This window comes from Mesoplodon mirus (assembly GCF_964341445.2).
Source record: "Mesoplodon mirus genome assembly, chromosome: 7".
Taxonomy (NCBI): domain Eukaryota; kingdom Metazoa; phylum Chordata; class Mammalia; order Artiodactyla; family Ziphiidae; genus Mesoplodon; species Mesoplodon mirus.
The window spans coordinates 103,254,481-103,268,055 of NC_138983.1; the positions used below are offsets into that span (position 1 = coordinate 103,254,481).

General features: G+C 45.5%; 2 protein-coding genes across 2 annotated transcripts in view; one reads left to right on the forward strand and one right to left on the reverse strand.

The window, feature by feature from the left end:
* LOC309808921 (forkhead-associated domain-containing protein 1-like) overlaps nucleotides 1-13,575 on the reverse strand; it is a gene marked incomplete at its 3' end in the record, with an annotated part of 289,187 nt that overhangs the window by 182,961 nt on the left and 92,651 nt on the right. The window lies entirely within an intron of this gene.
* On the forward strand, nucleotides 3,234-9,693 carry LOC309808116 (speedy protein E4-like; the record flags this gene model as incomplete). Its single annotated transcript, XM_082628115.1, has 5 exons — nucleotides 3,234-3,342; nucleotides 3,861-4,172; nucleotides 4,888-4,946; nucleotides 5,431-5,516; nucleotides 7,034-9,693. The coding sequence occupies 5 exons, from the start codon at nucleotides 3,234-3,236 to the stop codon at nucleotides 7,374-7,376; spliced, it is 909 nt and encodes a 302-aa protein (XP_082484241.1). The 3' UTR covers nucleotides 7,377-9,693.

Genomic DNA, 13,575 nt, shown 5'->3' on the forward strand with positions numbered 1-13,575 from the left:
GAATTTTAGGGATATATAATTTTTATAAGCACATTTGTATCTTTGTAAGCCAATCAGGACAGAAACCCTTTAATTTAACAGACTCTACAATCTACTTTAATAGATCCAGAAGTAGGAAAACATTACATACTCGCACTGTCAGAGGTGAAGACCTTTTTGAATTACAGACACACAGACATACAGAGAAATGGAACTTTTACCTGCAGTTTTAAGTCTTAGACTTGGGTCAGGAATAAACACTCACCAGTCTAGATATTAAAGAGCCGTTCTCATCCCATTGGGCAAGAGATTCTTCATTGATTTGAGCTTGTCAAAGTAGACAAATAGACAAACAGAAAAGACTAAGAAAAGACTAACAAACTAGATCCTCTGTTACCTCTCACCTAACTGAGATTAGTTCTGTAGAAACTTCATCCCTTTAGAGACCATCAAGTCTTCAAACGACAGAGCCAAACTCAGAATCACTGCTGCCACAAATGGGGAACCACTTCGCTGGAATCTGAAAACAAAGGAGAAACACAAAAGTAATAGAAGGGGAAACTAAAGAAACAGAAAGTGAGCCAAGTTCAAAGGCTGCTTGGGTTCACCCCTGGGAGAGGAGACAAGATGTACCTGGGCTTCACTGGCTCATGAAATACACCACTTGTTGCTGGGCTTTTACAGCTTTATTTACGTAGAACTGATATACAAAATCTAGCCCATGTTTAATGTATATAACTTGATGAGTTTGGACATATGCACACACCTGTGATACCATCACCACCATCACGGTAATATACTCATCACTTCCAAAAGATTCCTTCTATCCCTCTGTGTGTGTGTATGTGCGTTAGAAAGACGTAACACAGCACCAGGTACATGAAAAGGTGCTCAACGTCACTAATCATCTGGGAAATGCAAATCAAAATCATCATGAGATACTACCTCACATCTGTTAGAATGCCTACAATTTTTTATTTTTTTTTAAAGATGAGAGTTGTCAAGGTGGTGGAGAAATCGTAACCCTTGCATATTGTACGCAGGAATGTAACATTGTGCAGGCACTGTGGAAAACAGTATGGAGTTTTCTCAAAATCTTTTAAATAAAATTTCCATATGATCCAGCAATCCCACTTCTGGGTGTACAGGCCCAGCTCAGAGACACTGCAGCTTCAGTTCCAGAACACTGCAATGAAGCCAATACCGCCATAAAGCGAGTCACATGAAATTTCTGGTGTACCCGTGCATGAAAAGCTTCTGTTTACACTATACTGTAGTCTGTTAAGTGTGCGACAGCCTTGTGTCTAAACAAACAATGTACATACCTTTATTGAAATATACTTTGGGGAAGAGAAATATAGATCAATGGAACAGGATAGAAAGCCCAGAGATAAGCCCACGCACATATGCTCACCTTAGCTTTGATGAAGGAGGCAAGAATATACAATGGAGAAAAGACAGCCTCTTCAATAAGTGGCGCTGGGAAAACTGGACAGCTACCTGTAAAAGAATGAAATGAGAACACTACCTAACACCATAACACAAAAATAAACTCAAAATGGATTGAAGACCTAAAGGTAAGGCCAGACACTGTCTAACTCATAGAGGAAAACACAGGCAGAACACTCTATGACATAAATCACAGCAAGATCCTTTTGGACCCACCTCCTAGAGAAATGGAAATAAAGACAAAAATAAACACATGGGACCTAATGAAACTTAAAAGCTTTTGCACAGCAAAGGAAACCATAAACAAGACCAAAAGACAACCCTCAGAATGGGAGACAATATTTGCAAATGAAGCAACTGACAAAGGATTAATCTCCAAAATTTATAAGCAGCTCATGCAGCTCAATAACAAAAAAACAAACAACCCAATCCAAAAATGGGCAGAAGACCTAAATAGACATTTCTCCACAGAAGATATACAGACTGCCAACAAACACATGAAAGGATGCTCAACATCTTTACTCATTAGAGAAATACAAATCAAAACTACAATGAGATATCATCTCACACCAGTCAGAATGGCCATCATCAAAAAATCTAGAAACAATAAATGCTGGAGAGGGTGTGGAAAAAAGGGAACACTCTTGCACTGCTGGTGGGAATGTGAATTGGTACAGCCACTATGGAGAGCGGTATGGAGGTTCCTTAAAAAACTACAAATAGAACTACCATAGGACCCAGCAATCCCACTACTGGGCATATACCCTGAGAAAACCATAATTCAAAAAGAGACATGTACCAAAATGTTCATAGCAGCCCTATTTACAATAGCCCGGAGATGGAAACAACCTAAGTGTCCATCATCGGATGAATGGGTAAAGAAGATGTGGCACATATATACAATGGAATATTACTCAGCCATAAAAAGAAACGAAATTGAGCTATTTGTAATGAGGTGGATGGACCTAGAGCCTGTCATACAGAGTGAAGTAAGTCAGAAAGAGAAAGACAAATACTGTATGCTGACACATATATATGGAATTTAAGAAAAAAAATGTCATGAAGAACATAGGGGTAAGACAGGAATAAAGACACAGACCTACTAGAGAATGGACTTGAGGATATGGGGAGGGGGAAGGGTAAGCTGTGACAAAGTGAAAGAGCGGCATGGACATATATACACTACCAAACGTAAGGTAGATAGCTAGTGGGAAGCAGCCGCATAGCACAGGGAGATCAGCTCGGTGCTTTGTGACTGCCTGGAGGGGTGGGATAGGGAGGGTGGGAGGGAGACGCAAAAGGGAGGGGATATGCGAACATATGTATATGTATAACTGATTAAATTTGTTATAAAGCAAAAAAAAATTAAAAATAAAGATGAAGAAAAAAAAAAAGAATAAAATTTTGCCATTTATGACAAAAAAAAAGAGGGGTCCGGATACCTTGAGGGGGGTTTTGGAGGATGGGCAGAGGTTGGGTCAGTGGCAGGAGATACCATTTACCCCTGATCTCTGGGACAAGTGCACGCATAGGTCTGACAGTTACTTGTGCTTTCCTTCAAACTGGTTTCCTTCAAACTCCGATGATGACATCAGAGGCTTCCGACCTTCCCGATTGGATGGACCAGACTCCTTGGTGCTTGGCAGCAGTAGTAGACAACAGAATCTCGCCAGAGCTTCTCTCCACTGACAGTTGCCCCGCAGCTTGGAGAAGGGACGACCACTTGTGTTTAGCCCAAGTCCAGAAGAAGAGTTGGGACAAAGCAGAGTCTAGGCTTCGAGGAAGGGAAGAGTCTGGGAGACATCATGGACAATCGTCAACCGACTTCCCAGGCTGAGGAGCTGAATTCCCAGTCCAGCTCTTCAGGGTACCCCCTGGAGTTGATTGTCTATGAAGAAAGCCCAGGACCGTCAGGTGAGGGAGCTGGCATGAGAAGGAATTTCAGAGATTTGACCAGTAAGGAGGAAAGGGTACAGAGGTCGGGAAGGAGCACCTGCATAAGGTGCCTATGAAAGAAAGGAGACATTCAGAAAGCCAGGGATTGAGGGAGGAGAGCACAGGAGCTGGGGACACGGAACACCTGGGGAGCAAGAAACAGGGTTAGGAGATGAGATCCAAGGATGAGAGAAGGGGAGAGAGGAAACAAGGGGAGGGTTCTTTTTTTTTATTCCTGGTGGGAGAAATTATCTACCATGAGAAAGAGTTTCGAGGACGGGAAGCTGGACAAATGACAAAAAGAGTCAGGGGAGGGATAGGTAGATGTGGACAGAGAAAGATGGAAAGATGACTTGGGGCAAGGTCAGCGGTCTGTGAGACTGGAAAGCACGGGGGTGCTTCGGGGGGGAGGCGGAGTCGGGGTGGGGTTGGGTGGTCACCAGTGGCTGAATTCCCAAGACGAGAGCGTCATACTGTAGTCTCTTCTCCTTCGTCAGCTCCCTGGGCTGGTTGCAGCCCCCCGCCTCAGCGCCCCGGCTGTAAGAGGAAGAGGTCAGTGGCGTTCAGAGCGGAGGTGGAGGGCAACACGGCCGCTGAGGCCCAGGACACCTGGGTCGTGGAGTTGCTGAGTGGGTTCAAGATGAAGCTGAAGCAACAGCGGGTGTCTTCAGTGCTGCCTGAGCACCACGAGGCCGACACCTGGGTCGTGGAGTCGCTGGGTGGGCTCAAGATGAAGCTGAAGCGACAGCGGGTGTCTTCAGTGCTGCCTGAGCACCACGAGGCCGACACCTGGGTCATGGAGTCGCTGAGTGGGTTCAAGATGAAGCTGAAGCGACAGCGGGTGTCTTCAGTGCTGCCTGAGCACCACAAGGTCTTCAAGTGGATGCTTGGTAAGGACCCACCGCCCTGCCCAGCAACCTCCAATCCTATACTTGAAAAACAAACAAACCAAAACTTCCCATGACTACACTTTCCCAGTGGAAAAGAATTCCCTGCTACTTGGTGCGCTCTCCGTCCCTGGCGGACTGTCTACGGATACAGGATACGGGGGACACATAAAAGATACAGGATGAGGTTAGACTTAGAAATGATACAAGACTAGGTTAGATTTAGAAATGATACAGGATTAGGTTCGCTTGGTTTCAACTGTACCCGAGACTCTAGCTCTTACTGGCCTTTTGAATCTTACTGGCATGTTCGGGGTGGGGGGAGGAGGGGCTGACAAGCCATCTTCACCCCCTGACGTGACTGTCAATTGAGACATTGGCTGAGAGGATCTTGATGCCCTCTGCAGGTACGTGAATGCATGATGAAGGGGCATCACTCCCTGTCACTCGGCCCCCCCAGAAGGGGAGTCACCCCCTTTCCTCCCACAGTGAATGGTCTTCCCTCCCCTCTTTCCGTCAGCTTCACCCTGGGCCACATCTTGGCATTTCCCCAGGGGGGCGCGGTTCACCCTCTTGGCTCTGGAATGCTCCCACGACAGCCCTGTTCCCACTGGCAACATCTGCCCTTTTTTCGCAGAGGATCCCGTCGTTAGGAAATTCCTCGCCTGGGACAAAAACCTGGAAGTATCTGACAAGGTAAGTCACCCACTGAGATGGATTCCTGCTCCAGCGCCTGTTCTAGGTGGGCGCGCTGGGTGCTTTCTACACCCACGTTTCCACTCCCCTCCTAACCTCATGCCTTGCCAACACTTCCCTCCAGGGGCCTCGAGGTCCCCTCTGGGATCTGAGCCCCAGGAGTGCCCCTTTGGTGGTTGCTGCCTAAGTCCCCTCTCCTCTCAGCTCCTGGGGACTCGCCTTGGCTCCGGTTCATCGAACACCGTCCTGTGCCCGCGGCCCTAAGTCCACGCCCTCAATCCCAAAGCCTCCCATCCTTGGAGCGCCGCCAACTCTGACCTTCTGTCCTCTCCCCTTCCCCAAATAATCAGGCTCACCCCACACGGGGGTCTCTCCTCCAAGTGGCACCACCCATTCCTCGTCCCCTGCTCCCTTCTCCCTCCCACTCTTTCTCCTCTTCCAGGATGTGACCTCTCTCCTACGTTTTTTCCCCTCTTTCCATCAGTATCTCCTGTCGATGGTGATAGCGTATGTCAGCCGGGCCGGGCTCCTCTCCTGGCAATTCCAGAGAATCCATTTCTTCATAGCTCTGTGAGTACCTTGCTCCATCCCCGCCATCAATATTCAACACCCTGGGAGGGCAGAGGGAGAGACGTGGGGCTCTGACCTTTCATCTATTTTTTTAAACCCCTTTGTACTGACTCTAGGTGTGAAAATGACAGGATTACGGTACCGTGGTTTCTTTTTCAAACCATGTTCTGTTTTTTATAGCATTCATTGTCAAAACAAACTACCCTAATGTCAATTAAAACACTGAAAGAAACAAAGCAAAACGCAAAACTTTCCTAAGAGGAGAGGAAGAAAGAACTGACACCATCCTGCCCCCGAGTAACAGACTTGAGACGTTTCCGGTTCGAATTCTCCGGTCTTGGGTCTTCCGACATCAGCACCAAGTGTGATTATCTTCCGTTTCTGCATTCCCACGACAAATGCCACAATCGGGGCCCGTATCACATAGCGCGGATTTGGTGTCAAATGCTCCCCACTGATGTTTCTTCCAAGTCTCCCAAGCCAGTTGGCTCTATTTGCCTGAACATCCTTCCAAAACACAGGTCTGACCGCTTCACACAATTTCATTGGCTAATGACATGCCAAATCAAGGCCAGAGTTCTGCGTTGGGATTTAACTCTCTCTGCAATCTCCAGCACACCGTCCTGATACTTTATTCCTGTGTTTCACTGCTCCTTCCAAATACCCTGCCCTCTAAGTTTCTATTGAGCTTTCTATCCAGGTATCTTTGCCATACATTTATCTGAAGAAAACGACCTTATCCTTAAAGTGGGTTCAAACACCAAAACCTTCACGATGCCCGATCTCCCTAACTTCTGCATCCCAGAGGCACTTTAGTTCAAATTGTATTATAATGTGATGCTTTGCATTATAGTCATTTCTTATCTCCCCCCTTCCCCTTCCCCGGTCCCACTAGACTAGACACCATGTGGAAGGCAGGTCTCGTCAAAATGTCAATGCATTCCCAAAACACTCAGCACAATTCTTTTCATTGGGCAAATGTTTGTTACTGTGAGACTTCTAGGTAATCAGTATTGCATTTGGCCATGAGATAAAATGTTCATTCATTCATTCATTCATTCATCTAACAAACCTTATAAAGTACACCCTACATGCTGGGGAATATGAGGTGGTGGGAACAGAGATTCACAAAAGGCTGTTGAATTCATGCATCAATATGAAACAAGCCCTAAATGTGTCATTTGCTAGGAGAGGGATGAATGCAGAAACAGATCAGATCAGCTCCTGCCCTCAGGAACTGTACATGTACCTACAACATAGGAAGAGAGGTGTGTGCACATAAAACAAGTTGAAGGGAACGGGGGCTTTGGATCGTGTCCTCATCATCAAGGTGTGAGAGGCACCCTTCCAAAGGTCCTGCCTGGCAGTGGCTCCTTGATGACTGGGCGGCTCCCGGTGACGCTGGGCAGGGCTGGGTGGGTCGTGTGAGGATGCTCAGCCTGCCTCTTTTCTGGGAAGCTGATCTCAAGTGGAGGCCCTTCCTGTCCTGATGACAGCAACCTGATGTCTTTCCCCAGCTATGTGGCCAGCGACATGGAAGAGAACAACCAGGCCCCCAAGCAGGCCATCGTTTCGTTCCTCTATGGAAAGAACAGCTCGCAGCATGCCTTGTTCCACAAACTGCGTTCCCAGTTCATCCGTTCCATGGGCTGGAAGACATGGGTCACTCGGGAAGAGTGCGAGCAGGTGGGTGGGCTGTGGCGGTCTCGGGGAGGGGGAGGGACGGAGAGGAGGTGGGGATCATGGGGGACTCGGTTTGGGACTTGGGGACAGACGAGAAAGAACCGGAGGCGGGGCAACGGGAGGCAGCGGCATCCTCATTGCCAGGGGCTGTTTGTCTTTCCAGATCCAGGCTTTTGATCCAGAGCTCTGGGTGTGGGGAAGAGATCGCGCCCTCTTGCCCCAGAGGCCCCAGGACCACGCAGGCCTGAGGTCATCGGCCTGCGCAAAGGTAGGTCTGCGTGCGCAAAGGTGCGGGTGGAATGACGTGTTGTCTACTGAGGAAATCGGAGGAATCCCACTGCTGGACCCACATCACCTCTCACACTGTGAAGGGGGCCAGCCAGGCACACAGCCACGTGCCGACTCTGCGCCAGCCACGGACTGACAGCCACACACAGACACCAGCACCGCGAGGCCCGTGGGCACCAGACCTCGGGGAAACCAGTTTGTCCCAGACGCATGGGTCTCACTGAAGTTATTTCACCCAAAGCAATTGGGTCCAAATAACAGCTTTGACGAGATGGTGATTCTTTTCCATATACTGCGTTTCCAGTTTCTCTTTTTCATTCATTTTTGGCCTTACATCCCTCAGGGTTATGGGTTCTAGCATTTATCTACAACAAAGTAAATGTCTACAAACAGGATATTAGATAGAACAGCCCACACGTTCAATAAGAAAAGATGAATTATGACTAGCTTTATATTCATCCAAATTTACTTTCAAATTGCCTATGGCCAGATCACCTGTGACTCTTTATTCCCCCTGACTCACCACTTCTGGACCAATGATTCCTCTAGTACAATTCACCTTTTCCCCCTCACGTTTATGGTCAAGGGGGTTTATCACAACGACTGAAGGTTAAGGAATGCCATCTTCAGCGTGGCTTATTACAATTGACACATTAGAGTTCTAGATGTGGGCAGAGGATTGAGCAAACATTTGGTTTAAATCTTGCAAACTAGCTGTCTTCGTCCATTCAACCTGCCCTACTACAGACCGCGTTGCTTAGAAACAACACAGCACGGTCTCTTTTACAAGGGCAATAATCTCATTCATGAGGGCTCTACCCCATGACCTAATAACCTCCCAAAGACCCCACCTCCTAATACCAGCACCTTAGGGGTTAAGATTTTAAGATTTCAACATAAGAATTTTGGGGGACACAAACATTCAGCACATAACACTAACCAAGTTTAGGGCTGAGTATTATTTAAACATTAGGACCCAGGGACTTCCCTGTTGGCACAGTGGTTAAGAAACCGCCTGCCAATGCAGGGCACACAGGTTTGAGCGCTGGTCCGGGAAGACCCCACATGCCGCGGAGCAACTAAGCCCGTGCGCCACAACTACTGCGCCTGCGCTCTAGAGCCCACGAGCCACAACTACTGAGCCTGCGTTCTAGAGCCCGCAAGCCGCAACTACTCAGCCTGTGCGCCTAGAGCCCGTGCTCCGCAACAAGAGAAGCCGTCAGGAGAAGCAACGGAGAGTAGTCCTCGCTCACCACACACAGCAACAGAGAGAAAGCCCACACACAGCAACAGAGACCCAATGCAGCCAAAAATAAAAGAAAGAAAATAAGTAAATAAATGAAAACTTAATAATAACATAGACATTAGGATGCAGGGTTAGGGTTAGGGATCCGGCCTCAGGTCTCCTGGTCCATGATGTTGACTTGTCAGTGATGTCTGTAGTGTGCTTCCAAGTTCAGAATTTAAGTGGTGCCAAAGGACCAAGGTGAGTTAAGACTAAAGCAGCCTTCTCCAAATGCCAGCTCCCTGAGCAGAATCACCTGGAGTCTGGGCTATAAAGCAGATTACTGGGCCTGACCTTGGGTGCATTCAGTAGTTTTTGGAGTCAGGGTCACCAAAGTCCAAGAATCGCACTTGAAAACAATGAATGGTTCAGGACTGGGGTTCAGAATGGAGAATTTGAGATAAAACTCCAATCATAAATGAGTCTCAATTCTGGTTAGAATTGACTAAGAATGTGAAAACCTTTATATCTGGACAGTTGCCACTTTGAAATCTGACATCCTTGCTCCTTCTCTTACTTCCAGATCACAGAGCCCAGGAGAGATGAGGATGTTCAACAAGAGGTCAATCCAGACACTGACGACAGCCGTGAAGAAGGAAGGGAGAAGCCTCTTGTGCAGATCATCGAGAAGAAGCCAGCATCTTCTAGAATGAGCGGAGGCCAGTTTTCGTGTTATACTCCTAGGAGCGGGGTGTGCTTCTAGGAGTCTGTGGCAGGACAATAAGAAAACAGGGTTTATTCAGATTCCACCCTTTTGGAAGGCACCACCTCAATTTTCAGATCATTTCATTTCCATCTCCCCTGAGACGAACATTGGAGGTCCCATTTTTTATACACTTGTTTGCCCCAGTCTAGAAGCATTTGAAGGTGGAGTGTAGCGGCTCAGAATAGGAGGGAATAACATTAAAATATATAATTAGGAAAAAATATATATATATATAATTACAGCCACAGGGTCATGACTCATGACTTAAGTTTCACTGGCTTATTTTGAAAATGTCACCTATAAAATTATTGTATTTTTATATTTTATATTTATATATTTATTTTAAATAGTTTTGAAATAGTCTTCATTTTGAAACATCTTATTACTACAAACTTTTGTGATGAGAACTGTAGCTGTTGTATATTTACACATATATACAATTTTACTCACATTTTCAAGAGAGATTGTTGATTTTATCTATTACATCATATTTCCATTCTACTTATAGCATAGTGGGTATTTCCTCCCAATTCTTGTAAGCATAAATTTGTATTTTTTTAGTTCTCATTATTGAATTGTGGGAATTCAGTCCTAATTTTTTAACTTGCCTCAGCATGTTTGTATGTTATTTTAGATTGTTCAAGAGTACCGTGCGATGCAGCTTTTGGGGAACTACAATAAAGATGAAAGTCGTCTCACAGTCAGGATGTGTGTGGTCATTACCAGTCGGCTTCGCCTCTTTGCTGTCCAACGAGGTGTTGCTTAATGGCGTTGTGATTATCCAACCACATTTCTTAACTCTGAAAAATAGTCCTCAATTATTTTTCATGTAGAGAAAACTACAGAAGATGAGGCAGGTCTTGCATCATTCAGGACTCCAATACTGAGAGACAACTCTTGGGTAAAAGGAAAGATAGCTTTATTGAGGAAGCCGGCAGTCCAGAAGAGAGGTGGACTCGTGTCCCGAAGAACCAACTCTCCCCTCCTGAAGTTTTGCTTGAGGACTATACAGGGAAAAGAGAAAGGGGCTACATGTTGAAGAGAGGGTTACAGGGTGCGTGATCAGCTCACGGTCATTCTTCTGAATGGTCAGTGGTGAGGTAACGGGGACTCAACATCATCAGCCTTCTGGTTCCAACTGGTCTGGGGTCTACGTGCTTGTGGGCAACATGCAGTTAACTTCTTCCACCTGCTGGGGGTTTCAGTCTCTGCCAAACAGCTCCAAGGACGTGGCTCAGAATATTACCCAATAGCCCTTGCGGAGGAACTAAAGATCCTTGACTTTGTTTAACAGCCAAGAGACGATTATTTTGTCTTGGCTGTTTTTTCGGCCTCGCCACGCAGCTTGCAGGATCTTAGTTCCCTGATCAGGGATCGAAAACAGGCCTCTAGCAGTGGAAGCGCAGAATCCTAACCGCTGAAGTGCCAGGGAGTTCCTGACAGTAGACTTTAAAAAAAAAAAAAAAAACCAGACCAAAAGGAACACAGTTTTAAGGAAGCTTACCTTTCTCAGAAATGCAGAAATTTTGTTGTGCATTTATTTTCTTTCTTTTTTTCCCCCAATACATTTATTTATATATTTATTTATTTTTGTCTGCGTTGGGTCTTCCTTGTTGCACGTGGGCTTTCTCTAGTTGCAGTGGAGCGGGGGCGACTCTTCATTGCGGTGCGTCGGCGTCTCCATGCGGTGGCTTCTCTTGTTCCGGAGCATGGGATCTAGGCACGTCGATTCCAGTAGTTGTGGCTCACGGGCTCTAGAGGTTTTTTATGTTTTGCAAGTATTCATCAAATGTTTATTGCTTGAATGAATGACAAATAATTTCTTCCAACAATCTTCAAACTGCTTAACACTATGACAATATTTAGCGTTTCAAATTTCACGTGACCTTAGTCTTTCCGTGCTCTAGTTTCTAAAAGCACGTGGGATCTTCCCGGACCAGGGCTTGAACCAGTGTGCCCTGCACTGGCGGGCGGATTCTTCACCAAGGAGCCACCAGGGAAGTCCCTGTGCATTTATTTTCAAAAAAATAATAAGGCCGGATGGATTCAGAACTAGGTGCAGAAACCTCTTCCAGTGAGATACAGAATCTCTGCTGTTTAGGCAGATTTAGAGAACAACTTTTCCAACCACTTATTAAAGAGACCAATACTCCATGAAAAAAATTTATCATTTGTACAGAGAGAAAACCAAACTCCAGCTTTGCATCAATATAATATTTGCTACTAAGAGAACCATAAGCTCTTTTTTGAAAATCTCTGGAATAAACATCAAAACTGAGCTGCCTTCGGCTCAGACAAATAAAATTCCCTTTCTACCCGTCTCCTACAACTTTCTATACTCATTCAGGTTGTGTCCTTCACTATCCTCTTTCTGGTGCTGGAACAATCAGTCATTTTACTTTAGGACCAAACGATTTTTGTTCCTGTTAATAAACAAAACTACATCGCATTATCTTGCATACAAAGTTGTACCTCTCGGTTGCTGGAACCAAGCAGGACCATGCAGGGCCCTTCCATGTCCCCTGCCTCTTGTTTGTAAAATAGCTGCAGTCTCCCAGGCCTCCCCTGAGTCACCAAAGAACAGGTTCAAGCAGTTACTGATTAGGACAACAGCAGTCACAGAATCTTTAGTTCCTCCCGAAGGACATAAGTAACAGTGTCAGACACACACTCCTAACTTGTTTTGCAGATACTAAAACCACTACAAGAGGAGAAAGCTAACTGTATGATGACCAGACTGGAGCTATGACACAAGCTGCTCCATCTTGAGCAGACCTGAACCGATGGCTTACACAATTCCAGGAACTGGCCTCAAGGAAATGGGAACAAACCAACACTGGAATTGAAGATTAACTGTGCCTGAAACAATCAACATGACACTGACCACACCGCTGCATGACCAATTTCAAGAGGATGGTCAGAGCTGACTGTGCTACTCTGCACGGAGCCCCCACCGGCACAGCCCAGAGACTTCCCGTCTTTTCCCTATCAACCCCTTTTCCCTCTCATTGGCAACTGGGAGATGGTATTGGGGACACTAGCCCACCATCTTCCCAGGTTGCCAGCTTCCCGAATAAAGCATCTTTCTTCTTCCACCAACCCTTGTCTCTGGAACACTGACTTCTGAGCGATGAGCAGCTGAACCTGAGTTCTGTTCCAGCCGATAACATCACTATGGGTCAAGTCTCATTCATAGTATATTAATACTAACTTTGAACCAAAGTTACTTCCATTTCACAAAGAAAACTAGGAGTGAATGATTGACAACTGCCCATCACACATCAGCATTTCAGGCTAGCAGAGCTCATGAACACACATAACACAACTTTACACAGCCACAAACATCCCTTACACAACTTATTCAAGTGGCAGAGACAAACACATTCATTAACACACCCACAGACAGAGCCTCTAGGTAACAAGTAAACATATGCAGCAAGAGCATATAACTTGAGATTATGCTTAGTAATCAATGCCTCAGGTTTCTGTCTTGCTTACAAATGACCTCGGTATCCAATGATTATCCAGTAAGTAACACAATTTAGTATCAGTTCAAGGGTTTACGTAAACTGAAGATCTGGGAATTTATCGACAAGCTAACACAGTAGAAAACATAGTTACTGTTGAAAGAAAGTCTGTCAGAATAAAAACTAAATGTGGTTAAACACAAACTTACATTTTTCATAACCTTAAACATTAAGTAGAAGTAATATGAGCTTAGTTGATGGGCACACCTATATAAATTTAGGAAGAACACACCCAAGTAGAATTGTTTTAAATGTATGCCTAATACTGATAAATAAGATACGAATAACTTTTTATTAAACCAAAAATATTAAACTAGCTTCATGTGTCAAAGATTTACCTAAATTATGTAAACTTGAAGTCTTTAAATTTCTGAGTTGATTTTTTTTTTTTTTTTGGCTGCACCGAGGGGCTTGCTGGATCTTAGGTTCCTGACCAGGGACTGAACCTGGACCCTGGCAGTGAAAGCACCGAGTCCTAACCACTGGACCGCTGGGGAATTCCCTGACTTGATTTCAATAAGAATATTTTTCTAGCACATTTAAAGTATTAGAAGTTCTAATTCCTTTCTC